Source organism: Chrysochloris asiatica, unplaced genomic scaffold (genome assembly GCF_000296735.1).
Source record: "Chrysochloris asiatica unplaced genomic scaffold, ChrAsi1.0 scaffold00050, whole genome shotgun sequence".
Lineage (NCBI taxonomy): Eukaryota > Metazoa > Chordata > Mammalia > Afrosoricida > Chrysochloridae > Chrysochloris > Chrysochloris asiatica.
Window position 1 is genome coordinate 14,494,193 of NW_006408568.1, and position 16,491 is coordinate 14,510,683.

General features: G+C 39.8%; 1 protein-coding gene across 3 annotated transcripts in view; it reads right to left on the reverse strand.

The window, feature by feature from the left end:
* The window catches only part of PRKCQ (protein kinase C, theta), a 115,194-nt gene that overhangs the window by 18,488 nt on the left and 80,215 nt on the right, over positions 1 to 16,491 (reverse strand). For all 3 annotated transcript variants that reach the window (XM_006862743.1, XM_006862742.1, XM_006862741.1), the window contains one exon: positions 9,046 to 9,184. In XM_006862743.1, coding sequence (XP_006862805.1) covers positions 9,046 to 9,184 — 139 coding nt within the window. The remainder of the gene's footprint in view (positions 1 to 9,045; positions 9,185 to 16,491) is intronic.

A 16,491-nucleotide genomic window follows, 5' to 3' on the forward strand; every position in this document is an offset into this window, starting at 1 on the left:
GCTGGAGAAGGATGTCATGCTGGGTAAGGTGGAGGGTCAGAGAAAAAGAGGAAGACCCCTAACGAGATGGATTGGCCAGGTGGCATCATTGATGGCGTCGTCAAGTGTGGCAGTGGTAGTGAGGTTGGCCCAGGATCGGACATTGTTTCATTCTGCAGTGCATGGGTCGCTATGAGTCAGTTCTGACTCGATGGCACCTGACAACAACAACAAATAATCATTTATTAAAAGGGATAATAACATTTGGTCAGGATCCACTCAAATGTAGAAAAGACAGTGTGCTTTCATAAACTATAAATCACTATATTGTTGTTGTTGTTGTTGTCAAATGTCATCGAGTCAGTTCTGACCCATAGCGACCCAGTATAGGGCTTTCAAGTAGTGGCTGATGAGTTTGAACTGCCGATCTTGTGGTTCAAACCAACATTGTAGCCCAGCACATTAACCCACAGCGCCACATCAGGACTCCAAATCACTATATGTGTTTTGTTAACAATGCATTTTTTTCCCATGAACATTCACTTGTTCATTTGTGACAGTAGAGAGCCTGTGGCCAGAAGAATTCAGATGCAGGACATCTGTCACTGATTTCCAGTATAAAATCGTATCGACTAGCCTTGAATCAATTTTTAAAGTTGTTTTTTAAAGTAAGAAAATAAAAACTTTATCTTATGAAGTCATCTAAAAGCAAACTCAAAGAGAATAATAAGGAACATAAAAATGCACACAATTGTTGTTAAATGCCGTCGAGTCTTAGCAACCCTGTATAGGGTTTCCAAGGAGCAGCTGGTGGGTTTGAACTGCCAACCCTGTGGTTACTAATGCAGTCAAATCTCCCTAACTGGAGTTAGAGTCACATGTAATTCCTAAAACATGCCACAAGGAGGAGCCCAACACAACCTGAAATTGCTCAGAGCGTCACATCTTTGTAAACAACTTCATTTTGACAGGACAAATGAAAGAAATTTGGACAGGAGACAGCTGTGTTTAAAATTAAGTCTTCCAGGCTAGGGGATGCAATAAAAAATTTCAGACCTGAGTGAGGAGGAGGATTAAAAATGCAAATTCTCAATCAATTTTATGCTGGTAGAACAGAATGGCTGTTTAAGGAGTACTGATTGTTAGGTGTTCTTTTCATACATTTTATCTTTTACTTCAGCAGAAAGATAAGCCTTTCTATTCCAGTAAAGATGTACAGCCCTGGACACCCTATATAGGGTCACTATGAGGCAGAACCAGCTCTATAGCACTTAAAAACAACAGCAAATTCTTTACCTATCCCTGAGGTAAATATGAGGAGCTCTGGTGGTGCTGCTGGGTAAGCACTGGACTGCTAACTGCAAGGCCAGTAGTTCAAACCCACCAGACACTACACAGGAGAAAGATGAGGCTTTCTGCTCCCATAAAGATTGACAGTTTCAGAAACCCTATATAGAGTAGATCTGTTTTGGAAGAAGTGCAGCCAGAGTGCTCCTTAGAGGCCAAGATGGCCAAACTTCTCTCATACTTTGGACATATTGTCAGGAAGGACTAGTCGCTGGAGAAGGATATCATGTTTGGAAGGTGCAGCGTCAGAAGAAAGGAAGAAGACCCCCAATGAGATGGATTGGCCAAGTGGCAGCATTGATAGAGTCAACAATAGTGGCAACACTAGTGAGGTTGACCCAACATCGGGCAGTGTTTCATTCTGCTGTGCTTAGTTAGGGTCACTATGAGTCGATACTGACTCAATGGTACCTAACAACAACAACATATAGAGTAGCTAGTAAAGTCCTGGTATAGCACTGTACGCTACTGTGTCAGACTGCAGAGTCGTTTGAACTGCAAGGTTGGTGGTTCAAGCTCATCAGCTGCTCCTTGGAAACCCTATACAGGGCCGCTCTGGGTTGGAATTGACTCTATGGCAGTTAACAACAACGTATAGAGTAGCAATGAGTCAGAACCGACTCCACGGCAGTGGGGGAGAGGTAGGTACAAGGATCCCTGGTGCATAGATGGTTAATTGTTGCATGGTTAACTGAAAGGTTGGCAGTTCAAACCTACCAGCATGGGAGAAAGAACAGGCAGTTTTCTGCAGTAAAGAGTGACAGCCCTGGACGCCCTGTGGAGCAGCTGTACTCTGTCCTATATGGTCACTAGGAGCTGGAATCCACTCAGAGACAGTCAGAGCTCATGGATTTGAGGCAGGTACTGTTACCTTCTTTTATAGAGGATGGTGATTGGATTGAGAGACGTGCAAAGCCTTATGGACTTAAAGCTAACCCTTGTGAGGAGCACACAGGACCAGGCAGTGTTTCATTCAGCTGTGCAGAGTGTCTCTACCAGTCAGAACCAACTCAATGCCACCTAACAAGAAGAAGCAAACCCTGACATGATCCTATACTTAATAATCCCAAAGACTCAGCAAGAAAATCACTGGAAATCATTGAAAAATTCATCAAAATGGCAGGGTACAAGATCAACATATAAAAATCTGTTGGATTCTTTTCTTCCAAAATTTTTAACATCATTCCCAGGCCATACAAAATTATCAACTTAAAAATTTGCCTGCTTAATTTGATAAAATATTTAATGAATTTATCCCTGATGTGATGGCTAGAGTCTTGGTGTGACACTGTGGGATAATGCACTGGACCACAAGGTCGATGGTTCAGATTCACCAGCCATTCCTTGGAAACCCTGTACAGGCTAGCTATGAGTTGGAACCGACTCAAAAGCACTTAACAACAACATTGTGATGGTTGGAACTGCAGTTGCCTTAGCAGGGCCAGATCAAATAATTTTGTAGGCCTTACGTTCCCTACCCCTGCTTTACACTAATAAAGAGAGCTCTGAAAAGGAAAGCAATACCATTTTCAATAGCCACCTAAACGGTGAAATATTTAGGAATAAATCTAATCAGATAAACAAATGGCCTATACAAAGAAGCTGCAAAACACTACTATAAGAAATCAAAAATGAAAGACTATACCATGCTCATGGATAGGAAGACTTAACATTGTGAAAATGTCAACAGTACCCAAAGCAATCTACAGCTATAATGCAGACTCAGTCTAGGTCCCAACAATATTCTTTAAAGAGATGAAAAAGTAAATCACCAACTTCATGTAGGAAGGGAAAAGACTCCAGATAAGCAAAGCTTTACTAAAAAAGGAGTCCTAATGTGGTGCTGTAGGATAAAACACTGGACCATAAGGTCAGTTTGAACTGCAAGCTAGTGGTTCAAACTCACCAGTCGCTCCTTGGAAACCCTATACAGGGTGGCTCAATGAGAACCGACTCGAAGGCACTTAAAACAACAACTAAAAAAGAAGAACAAAATAGGAAATCTCTTACTTACTAATCTCAAAGCCTACTACACTGCCACAGTGGTCCAAACAGCCTGGTACTAGTACAAAGAAAGTCTTATAGATCAATGGAACAGAATTGAGAACCTAGATGTAAATCTATCCACCTATGGTCAGCTGATCTTTGACAAAGGACCAAAACAAATTAAATGCAGAGGAGATACACGGCTGCAAAACTATAAATCCATTTGCAGAAGAATGAAATAAGATCCATATCTCACACCATATACAAAAATGAACTCAACGTGGATTAAAGACCTAAATGTAAAACCTAGAACTGTAAAGATCACTAGTGTAAAAACAGATACAAACTTAGGGATTCTGATTAATGGCAGAATACACTATCAAGCAAAACTAAAAACATACAAACAGCAGAAGACAAAATAGATAACTGGAACCACTTAAAAATTAGACACTTAAGTGCATCAAAATATTTCATCAAAAGAGGAAAAAGAGAACCCACAGACTGGAAGAAAAATTTTTGGCAATGACATATCAGATAAGGGACTCCTATTTGAAGCTTACAGAACACTTCACTACCTCAATAAGAAGACAAATAATCCAATTAAAAAAGGGCAGAGAACGTGAGCCAGACACTTCCCCAAAGAAGACATTCAGGCGGCCAACAAACATACGAAGAAATACTCATGATCACTAGCCATCAGAAAGATGCGAATCAAAACAACAATGAGATATCATTTTACCCCAGCATTAATAGCAAAGCTTTAAACAAAGAAAACAACAAAAGCTGGAGAGGATGTGGAACATCTGGGATTGTCCTACACTACTGGTATGACTGTAAAATGATGCAATCACTGTGGAAAATGGTCTGGCACTTTATCAGGTTGGAAACAGAAACATCATATAACTCAGCAACCTCTCTGCTTGGTATACATCCTCAAGAAATAAGAACCATAGCACAAATAAATATACGTACACGCATGTTCATCGCAGCATTATTCACAATAGCAAAATGATGGAGACAGCTTAGATGCCCATCAGCAGAGGAATGGTTGAACCAACTTTGGTATAAACACACAATGGGATATTATGTAACACTGAAGAATAAGGATGCATCTGCAAAATACCACATAGCATGGAGGAACCCAGAAGACATTATCCTGAGTGAAATTTGTTTATTGCAAAGGGAAAGGTATTGTATGAGACCACTGCTGTAAAAAGTCAAGAAGAGGTTTTCATTCTGTAATACGCTTTCTATAATGGTGATGAAGGGTGAGAGGAAAGGAGAATTACTTATGGTAGAGTGCAGACATGCACTTACTTGGGTGTTGGGGAAGGCAGTTAAAGAGACAAGGAAGGAAAAAAGAAGGGAAAAAAAGGTGGGGAGATTTATTTTTTTTAATGTATTTATTGGAAGAGAAAAATGTAGATTATTTTCTCATTAAAAAAGAGTTTATACATTATTTTCATTTGAAACATGAAGGTCAGGTCACCACGGCAGCATCTTCTATGTTGTTATGACAGTTTAATACAGGATAGTCTGACCTCTTTGAAAACATTAAGATTATCATCTTCCTACAGACTCTCTGGGGACATTATCAAATAGTTACACTTGGCTGTTGTTGTTATTACTAATGAATAAAGTGAAAATTTTGAAGCTATCAATGTTACTATGATTTAATCAAAAAAAAAAAAAAAAGAAAGAAACAGGGCGTTGTGGTGCTACAGTCTGTGGTTTGAACCCCTCGCTGATGTACGGAAGACCAGACCTGACTCTGTGCTCTCGTAAAGACAACAGTCCAGGAAACCCCGTGGAAAGAATGGTTCTGTTCTTCCTAGAGGGTCACTCTGAGTCGGAACCAATTCAGCGGGTCACAACAAGAGTTAGTAGATTGAAAGTTGTGTCTTGAACCTTTATCTTGTGGCATTTTCCTAAAGCTCCTTTCATTCTCCAAGACTGTCTCCTGGTTTTAAACCTCACGCAAATAATCCGAGAAATTGGATTATACGAAGAGCGTGCATCAGAAGTGGAGGAAGCCTCCGTAACCTGCGATATGCAGATGATACAACTTTGCTTACTAAAAGTGAAAAGGATTTGAAACACTGAACCCCAAACCTAAACCCACTGCCACTGAGCCCATTCCAACTCATAATAACCCTGTACATGGTTTCTGAGGCTGTACATCTTTACAGGATTAAAAAGCCTCATCTTTCTTCCATGGAGATGCTTGTGGATTTGAACTGCTGATTATGCGGATAGCAGTTCTGTGCTTTTCCTACACTGCCACTAGGGTCCTTACCTCAGCATAAAACAAAAACACTCATGGTGATAGTCGACTGATGAATCCCTTCTCAGTGCATCATAAGGTGCCTCATACTTCACGTTGAGCACCCAATTAAGTGGATTGATGAGTCCCATTTTAATTAATTTTCACAAAATGGTCAAGTAGCTTAAGCTGTTTGTAAAGAGAGGCTAGGACAGAAGATAATACTAAATAATACAAACATAAGCAGAAGGTAAGAAACTGGTTTATCCTACACCTTTCTCACTCTTAGTGCAAACTCTTTGTCAGCCAGCCCTATGATGAAGCTAAAACCAATAAAAATGTCATTAGTTCCGGCAAGAAGTTAGCTGGAGAAATTGAATGTATCAATAGTATTGTTCTAAATTAGAGATTTCATAGATTATTATCAACAGTAGGGTACTGGTGTGACACTTTGGGATAAGAATTGGGCTGCTAACCAAAAGGTCAACAGTTCAAACCCACCAGCTGCTCCCAGGAAACTCTATACAGTGTGGCTATGAGTCAGAACTGACTAGATGACACTTAACAACAACAATATCAACAAAGAACTTTGCTTGAAGTACATTTTTGCAAGTCTGTATTATATTGTGCCTTTGTGAGGTATCTTTTCCAGCTATGATAGTTGTTAAAATTAAAAGAACTGAAATAATTGATTGGATCTTTGAATCTCAGAATCATAAAGTATTAAACCAAAATTTCAAAAAAATGATTTAATTTCTTTTTAATAATAGCAGTTTATGCTGTTATTAAATAAAATAACATTTAGCTATTTAAAACTATTGTTTATTTCATTTTAAATTCAACCTGATTATAACACACAGACTCTACTTGTTGGTAGTAATGTGTATGATGAGTCTTGGTGTGGCACTGTGGGTTAATGCAAAGCCCTCTGAACTGCAAGGTTGGCAGTTCAAGCTCATCAGTCACTCCTTGGAAACCTTATATAGGGTCACTATGGGTCGGAACCAACTCGACAGCACTTAACAACAACAACTATGTGTATGATTCATACATAAACAACTATAGATCTATTGGAAATGTTTTTCTAATTGATGGGGGAACATATTCAAAAGGTTTGCAAATATGTGAAAAGACTACGTTGGAAGATGGATGGTAAAGAAGAAGAAAGCCAGGTAGAAGGACAAAAGGTGCTGAGGGTCTAGATTCAGGTAGCAGCATTGAGCACAGGGAGGAATTTGACATTATTTGGGGATTAAATCAAAGGGATGCATTTTGAAGGTACAGAATGGAGTCAAAGGAGAGTCCTAATTCAGTAACAAGATTGCAGGAGGACTATGCATGAGAGGTCCCTCAATTTAAATATAGGTCTTGGTGTTTTAATACATTTAGGCATAAGAAATAAGGAGAAACCTTGAGTAAGTCCCAGCTTTCTGCCTAGGCAATTGGGTGGATGAGATTTTAATTCACTAAGAAAGGGAGAAAGCGGGAGGCAAATTCTACAAGGGAAACAAGTTTTGGATCTGTTATGTTTGAAGGGCCTGCAGAATCTAGTTTGAAATCTCAAGTAGAAAAATGCACATGTGAGTTTGGGGCAAGAGGAAGGCATTCGGGATGGGTATATTGAATTTGGAATTATGTAGGTGGTAGATAAACCCATAGGATGCTGCTAGTAGAAATGAACAGGAAGAAGAGAGGGCCAAGAACAGAATCACATAAGATAAGCATGTTTGAAGAGAAGAGAAAGAGAATTAGGTTGTAGATAGATAGAGAAGCAAGTTGCTGAAACTAAATTCCAGAGTGGGCAGAATCAGGAGGAAAGGCTTACCAAGGAAAGGATATGGCATAAGGCATTTGCAGAGAGTAATGAATGAGGAGAACAGGGCAAATATATGGAGACATTCCAAGTTAAAGAGGAAAATGATTAAGGAAGCTGCCGTGAGAGGGCACCTACTGAGAATGACAGGGTTGATGGTCTGAGCAGGACGACACATTTGCGAATTTTTACTATTTAAAGGGGAGCTCAGTAGTTAGACTGCATTTCCTCTCTGAGGTCTTCTTCACTTGTGTCTTAATTAGTTTTGGCTTCACTTCAAATTGTAAATAGTTTTAATGCATCAATACCTGTATTTTTGCTAACTTGAATGAAGCATAGATTGCTCATATCAGAAAGTTATTAAATCAATGAGCTGGCTCTGGGAGCTCAACAATTCCTTGGAAGTTAAAAGCCATAACTTTGTCTTGAACAGAGGCCAACTTTGCATTTAAACATGGTTAAATCAAAATTAAATACCACATAATCACAGGGTAAAGCCACATATTTCTTAGACTTGCATGCCAGAATTTACTTTGGCAGTGGTAGGCATTTGATGTTGAATTTATTTTACCCAGGAAATCAGAGTTCTATCATGTCTTTTATCAAACAACAATCATTCACTCAACTCAATCATTCATTCATTCTTCCAAAAGGTATTTATTAGCACATCAATGTGCCAAGCCTTCACCGAGTCCTTGGATATAAGATTGAATAAGATTATGCAATTTCTACACATGTGATAAAATGGCAAAGAACTACACATTCACTTTACATTGATGTCAATTTGCTGGTTTTGAGACTGTGCTTTAGTTATGTGTTGTTGTTAAGTGCCGTGAAGCCAGTTCTGACTCATAGAGAACCTGTGTAACATTTCTGAGGAGCGGCTGGTGGGTTTGAACTGCTCACCTTGTAGTTAGTCCATTCCTTATCCTACAGTACCACACCAAGAAACAATTATTGGGGGAAACTGGAGGAAGGGTAGACATAAGATGTTTCTGTATTTTATTTAGTTTCACATGAATCTAATTATTTCAAAAAAAAAAGTAAAAAAAAAAAGCATAAGAAATAGTCACTGAGTTTTAAGCATCATAAAGTCATGCTGTCGTTATTAATTGCTGTCTGATTCCATCTCATAGCGACCCCATGTGTATAGAATAGTGGTGGTGGTGGTGGTGTGCTGTGGTGTCAGTCTGACTCATAGCGACCCTCCATAGGGTTTCCGAGGCTGTAAGAAATAAGGCTCAGTGAGACTTTGGCCGTATGCCTGGGTTCACACAGGAGCAGTGTATATAACCTTCAGTTCAGGTTTCCTAATCCTAAAATTAAACCACTTGACTTTACTCAAGTGGGTACTTGTTGATAGCATCCAGTTTGCAATGGGTTCTTCATCAGTTTAGCTTTCTGGTTGATTTTCAGGCTTTGGTTGGGAAAAGAAATGCTGAACTGTTCAAGCTTTGGAGTGTGAGCACCAATCTCTATAAAATGACAACACATATGTGGGGCTGGATTTATGAAATACTCAGAAAAACAAATGTAAATCCTGAGCCCAACTACTTAAAAATTTCCAATTTTAAAAGGAAGAAGAAACAGTAGTGCTTGGCCCTGGGCTGTATTGAGCTGGGGTAAGGGTCAGTTACAGGCACTTCTGTGTCCATACCTCCGGGGCGATGTAGTCAGGAGTTCCGCAGAAAGTGTTTGTCCTTGCATCTCCCAACATGTTTTCCTTGCACATTCCGAAGTCTGCTATTTTGATATGTCCATCTTTGTCTAAAAGGATATTATCTAGCTTCAGGTCCCTGAAAAATAAAAGCAAAGCAAAATTTAACTTTAATTAATTCAATCTTCTTAAAACAAGATGACCACAGAGAGGAAGGTAGTTGCTCCAGTCTGAGAGCACCCGTCAAAACTTCCTCCTCATCTACGGTATTGCTCACTGCTTTGCTATTTCTGATGTCTCAGACTTGGAATTTTCCCAATAGCCCTTTCTGCTCTTGTTCATCTTTTCGGGGTCTGATTCAGGCAGATGTTTGAGCTTAATTCATACGTTTTGAATGGCTGATTGAGCTGGTAAAAAAGCTTAATGTATACTGCATTTTTATAATACACGGCTTCAATGTTTGTTTGCCAACAGCTCCTCTCCACCCCTTCCTAGGTATTTTCCTAAGTGCAGCTATGCCAAAAAAAAAATTTTTTTTACATGTTGCTGTAAAAAAAAAAAAAAAAAAGAAAAAAATTAGCATAGCTTGTTTACAAAAATACCTCCAGGGGAGAAGGCAGCAGTTGGCAAACAAACATAGAAGGATTGTTATTTGCATAAAAATTTGGTGATTTCTCCAATATAATGTTAAGAGAGGTATTTAAGAAAAGGTTTCTGTATGTAAAGAAACCGCTAATTATGAAATGCCATATGAGACTGGTCTATGTGTTTGGTATAGGCTGGTATTTAATGCTATACATCATTTACAATTATCTACTTATTTACATGACTGATAGACAAAGGTTAATTTTTCAAATGAATGGCTGGTGGCCACGAGTTCCTCTTCTCTGTTTACCAAGGAGTAGTACAATTTTTGTGGATCTGTGAGTTAATGTATTGGAATGCAGAGTCAGTTTGAACCACAAGGTCGGTGGTTCAAACTCACCAGCTGCTCCCTGGAAATGCTGTAAAGGGTTGCTATGAGTCAGAACTGACTCGATGGCACTTAACAACAAGTACAATTAAAGATAAGATTGACAAGAGGACAAATCTAAGACTCTTTATCCAAGGACCTTTCCTAGAAGTAATGATGAGGTAGAAATGGCCTAAGATATATACTTTATGCTACTTTTTATATATTGGTTTGTGAATAAATTATACTGTACTTAATTCAAAGACCATCTGAAGAAAGCTTTTCTTACTCGATTATAGAATAATTCTATGTTGTTATTGTGTGCCATTCAGTCAATTCTGATCCATAACGACCACCGACACCATAGTCCAGCGCATTAACCCACAGTGCCACACCAGGACTCCAACAAAAGGGAGCAATACTTACAATGGAATATGATTCAGCCATAAAGAGAAATGAAGTCCCGAAAAGGGCTACAATATGGATGAACCTTGAAATATTATGCTGAGTACAAACTCAGTTGCAAAAACACAAATATTTCATGATCTACTTGTATGAAATACGATAGGCAACGTAACAGCAACTGTGAGAATGGCACTATCTGGACAATGTTGTGCATAGAGTCTCTATGAGTTCGAACCAACTGAACAGCACCTAACAGCAGGCAGATGTACAGAGACCACGTTAATTAGTTAATGGTTACTTGGGCTGAGGGGTGCGGTGGGGTAAAAGGGAACTCGTCACTTAGTGGGCACTGAGCCTCTACTAAGGAAACATAATTTGGAAACAAAATGTTGCTGGTTCAACAATAAGATAAATATGACGGGGCTTCAAGAAGTTTGTAGGAAAATTCTATTATCTTTTCATTCCGTATCCCATGAGCTTTTTGAAACCTCTCGTAGAATTAATGTCACCACACTATACATGTGAAGAAGGAGCTCTGGTAGCGTAGTGGTTACAAATTGGGCTGCGAGCTGCAAGGTCAGCAGTTCGAAACTACCAGTGGTTCCGCGGGAGAAAGATTAGGTGGTCTGCTCCGGTAAAGATTTACAGCCTCGGAAACCCTGTGTAGGGTCAGTGAGTGGGAACCGACTCCACGGCACACAACAGCAACTACAACAACAATACATGTGACGGATGTTGAAAAGGCAAATTATTTACTACATACTTACTTATCACAATACAATTAAAAAAAATAAATCTAGATCCAAACTCTATCTAATGCCAGAATAAAATGTCAATAGATTCCTCTCTTTAGGGAACAGGGTCCTCTTAGAGCAGTCTATTACATTTTTAGATAATGAAAAGTGATTCTTAGTGTGTGCATTTTGATAAGAAATGAGTCAAATTATGTCACCCTGTAATTAAAAATTTTTTTTTACATATTGGCTCAAGGATGCTTTGTATTATCCTATTATTTCTATTATTACTAATGCTATCCCTGAATACTTGTAAAGTGACACCAGATTTTTCTCTTGTGTTTCTTTTACCTAATTTAGGAACTTTTACTTCTCACAGGACACGGTTTTCAATATTTCAGCCACTACTTTTCAAATATCTCAAATGTATCAGTTTTCATCTTAAACTACGGTGCATCTCAAACAATGTCCTCTTTGTTGTTGTTGTTAAGTGTTGTCAAGTCGGTTCCGACTCATAGCGACCCTGTATAAGGTTTCCAAGGAGCACCTGGTGGATTTGAACCACCAACCCTGTGGTTCAAATCATATTGCAGTCGAATGCTTATCCTCCTCTAGCATCACAATGTCCTGTTGTTGTTGTTGTTGTGTGCAATGGAGTCGGTTCCAACTCATAGCAACCCTGTACAGGGTTTCCGAGGCTGTAAATCTTTACAGGAGTAGAAAGCCTCATCTTTCTCCCGCAGAATAGCTGGTAGTTTCTAACTGCTGACCTTAAGGTTCACAGCCGGATTCGTAACCACTACGCTACCAGAGCTCCTTTACAATGTCCTGTAGAGTGGCACTATTAGCTTCTGACTCTGTTGTCTTGGCTGAATATATTGCGCTAGTTGTTTTAGTAGCTTTATCACAATAAATGTTGATAGAGCTTCTTGTCATGAAAACCTCCCGGTGCTTAAAAACACACACACAACCACAAACTCTTATTTTACCATTTCTTCTCCTATTGTATCGGTGGAATTTTTTTTTTTTTTTTTAAAGATGCTCGGTTGGTACTACAATGGTATCCAAGTGCTACAGTTGGCACTGAATTCTTTAAACTTTTACTTTATTGGTTTCAGTCAATGGACTTCTTTGAATTCTTGTTTGTCTTTCAACATCCAGCTGTCTCTTGTTTTATGTTATCTGACCAAGAATTTCTGAACTGTCTGAAATCTACTCTTTAAATCTAGTTTTGTGGTTGGTGATAGGTGCCATGGCCTTCATTAGTCATCAGAGATGACTTGGTGTGGAGCAGGAATACCATAGTTTTCACTCCATGCTGAATTTGTTTCTTAGAGTTTGCTCAGACTCCCTTCTCAAAGATTCTGCTCCCAAAGGGTTTGGTAATTAAGCAAGTACCCTTGACCTTAGTTGAGTGGACCAGAGGTAGATGCCTGGCTCATGCTGTACCATTTTTTTGTTTTCCTTTTCTCATGATCTGGGAACATAAATCTTAGTTAGATGGTTAAACTGAGAAAGTACTTAGGGCTGTTTGTGGCTTGTCCCTTAGCATGCCTCTGGAGAAGCAGAGAAGACTAGATTGTTAAAAGGAAACAAAAATGAAGTGGTTATTCCAAGAGCAGCAATAAGAGAACATGTAAACACAAAGAGAACCAAAGAGGACAGGAAAGAAGCTATCTTTGTCTCTAATGGGTTTGCAGCTCTTGGTTCTGATTTCCTAATGAGGCCTGGCTTTTGCTTAAGCAAATGTCTGAGTGTTTGTTAAAACCGCAACCAAACTCAATGCTGTGGAGTCAATTGAGTTTCATAGCAACCTTATAGGACAGAATGGAGCTGCTCTGGAGGGTTTCTGAGGCTTTAATTTTTAAGGAAGCAGGCCGCCTCAGATTCCCTCCTGCAGAATTGTTGGTGGATTCAAGCCCCTGACTTTTTGGATAGTATCTGAATGCTTAACCACTGTGCCACCAGGGCTCCTTGGTTTCATATTCCCATCAAACTTACCATCAAGCAGTCCTGACTAAGAAAATATTTATATTAATCTATGTTTCCATCATTAATTATTTGTCTGTCTCCACTGCTAAACTGCAAGCGCTATGAGGGTATTGTTGTTGTTGTTAAGTGCCGACAAGTCGATTCCAACTCATAGTGACCCTGTTTAGGTGGTACTGTCTGTTATCTGCCATACTGTGACTATCCCAAGAAGAGTATAGTATGTACTGAACATTCAGTGTTTATTGAATGGATTCATCACTCTTATTTCACCAACTAGTGATTTTCAGTTGCAATTAGTCCCTGAGAAACTAAATGTTTCCTTTCATTACTCCCTCCACCTCCTGTGAGAGTAAATTAGTTAGAGAACTTGAGAATGGGATACAGCTCCGCTTTGGTGGAGTTAGACAACGAACAGATGTTCCCAGAGTTGACATCTTCCATCTGGACCAGCTCGGAATGCATCATCAGCAATCCCAGGCTGGTAGGAGGCCTGCAGCAGATCTCACTTTTGTATCAGTTCTCTTTCTCTCTCCTCCTAGGGGAAACACTGTTATGCAGATTCATCAGTGGGTCTGCTGTTAAAATTGATTCCAACTTTATGTACAACATAAGGAAACACTACTTGATCCCACATCCTCCTTATTGTGACTGGCATGTTAAAGTCCACTGCTGAGGTTGCTGTGTACAGCTAAGTAACTCAGCCAAGTCATTTCCCCTCTCTGAGCCTCAGACTGCTCATCTGTAAAATGGATACAGTGCTTACCCCACAGGGCCCTTGAGAGCCTCAAATGGGATAATCTTTGTAAAGGGCTTCAAATATATGGGCTGGGCCCAATTTTATCATCAGTAAATATAATGGTAAGGCCCCTTTGAGTTCTACGGTGCTAAGATAGGAGATGCTACATTCTTACCTTTTCATGTTTGCAGATTCTCAAGTTCCTTGGATTTTTTGAACAGCGAGCCAGCTAAGACCTACAACATTTTTTGAGATACCACTACTTTTCAAGTACCACTTGCTTTTGCCATCGAGTCAGTTCCAACCCACAGCGACCTGGTGAGTTTGAAGTGCCGACCTTGAGGTCCTATGCTTATTGTACGGTGCCACACCAGTACCACTAGCACATTGTACACGATGTTGCTGCCACCTGCTTCTCTTCATTTTCTAGGCCTTATTCTTGTTACTGCCCAAGACAGCTGGGCACATGTATTTAATATTCTCCATGTGACTTCTTTGCTTCTATTTTCTGTGCCTTTTTCCAAGTCGCTTTTTCCACCTGCAATATCACTTCCCCTTTAAAAATCTATCTCCTGACAGAAATTTTTGCTGACATACCTCCACCCAATTGATGATATTGGTATTTTTCTTCCCTTTAGAACTTTTTAATTAGATTTTTATTAGAATCCTGGTGGTGGTGGTGTGCTGATGTGTCAGTTCTGACTCATAGCAACTGTTTATGGTTTCCAAAGCTCTAATTCTTTATGGGAGAAGAAAGTCACATCTTTCTCCAGTGGAGTGGCTGGTAGATTCAAACTGCTGACATTTCAGTTAGTTATAAACCAAGTATTCTTTCTTATTGGTGCATAAGAAGCCTCACAAGACATAACTCACCACACAATGAATGACATAATTATAGCTCTAAAATGGGTACAAGCTATTTGTGAGATTAAAGCTATTTATAACCCGTTGTTGGTCTTCATCAACTCCTGGTGTAGCACTGTAGGATAGACCCTGGACTACGAACCACAAGGTCATCAGTTCAAGCCCACCAGCTACTGATTGGAAACCCTATACAAGGTTGCTATCAGTTGGAACCAACTCAACAGCACTTAACAACAATATTGGTCTTTATGGGAGCACAGTGGCTCAGCAGGATAAGCACTTGATTGTGAACCACAAAGTTGGAAGTTCGAGCCCACCAGCTACACCATGGGAGAAAGATGAGGCTTTCTGATCCTGCAAAGATTTGCTGTTGTTAAGTGCTGCTGAGTCAGTTCTGACCCATAGCAACCCTGTATAGGGTTTCTGAGGAGCAGTTGATGAGCTTGAACCACCAACCTTTTGGTTCAAACCAACTTTGTAGTGCAGCACATTAACACACAGTACCTCACCAAAATTCCCTGCAAAGATTTACAGCCTCAGAAACCAAATACAAATTTACTATGAATCAGAACCATCTTGAAGTCACTTAACAGCAACAAAGGTCTTTGTTCATTCTGCATGTCAATAATTTACAAGATTAAATGATAAAAGGAAGCATTGTTATAGAGAGAAATAATACATGGGGGCACCTGGGTTCTGTTCTCATGAGGTCCCTTCTAGCTCAAATGTCTTTCTCTTAAGTCTTCCTTATTTTTTCTTCATCCATTCATCCATTCGCCCATCCATTCATCTACCCATCTCACACAATCTACTGAGTCCCTATGTATAGATTAAATTTTAGAAATATTACAGGCATTACAAGGAACCATGGTAGTATAGTGAATTACAAGTTGGACTACAAACCCCAAGGTCAGCAGTTCGAATCTACCAGCAGCTTCTCGGGAGCAAGATGAGGCTTTCTGCTTCCTTAAAGATTTATAGCCTCGTAAACCCTTTGCGTCAGACTGCAGAGCCATTTGAACGGTGAGGTCGGTGGTTCAAGCTCACCAGCTGCTCCCTAGAACCCCTACACAGGGTCGCTTTAGATTGGAATCGAGTCGACTTGATGGCACTTAACAACAAACCCTATACAGCAGGGAGGGGGAACGTTTCTTTTGCCAAAACTTATAACATCATTCATAGACCATTCAAAATTATCAACTTAAAAACTAACCTGCTATATTTGGTTAAACATTTAATTCTCTGGTAGCATAGTGGTTACGAATCGGGCTGCGAACCTTAAGGTCAACAGTTTGAAATTACCAGCCACTCCGCAAGAGAAAGATGAGGCTTTCTGCTCCCGTAAAGATTTATAGCCTTGGAAACCCTGTACAGGGTCGCTATGGGTCAGAATCGACTCGACAGCACTTAACAACAACAACAATGTGATGGCTAGGAGCCCTGGTGTGCACTATAGAATAAGCATGGGACTGAAAGGTAGGTTTGAACCACAGGATTAGTGGTTCAAACTCATCAGCCGTGCCTCAGATACCGTACACAGGGTCGCTATGAGTTGGAACCGACTCAGTGGCACTTAACAACAGCAATGTGATGGCTGGAACTGCCTCAACAGGGCCTGAACAATAAACAACATCCATGTAAATGGAGAAAACACTGAAGTTGTCAAAGATTTCATTGTCCTCAGATCAACCATCAACTTTTATGGAAGCAACAGTCAAGAAATGTAATGGCATACTGCATTAGGCAAATCTGCTCCACAAGAC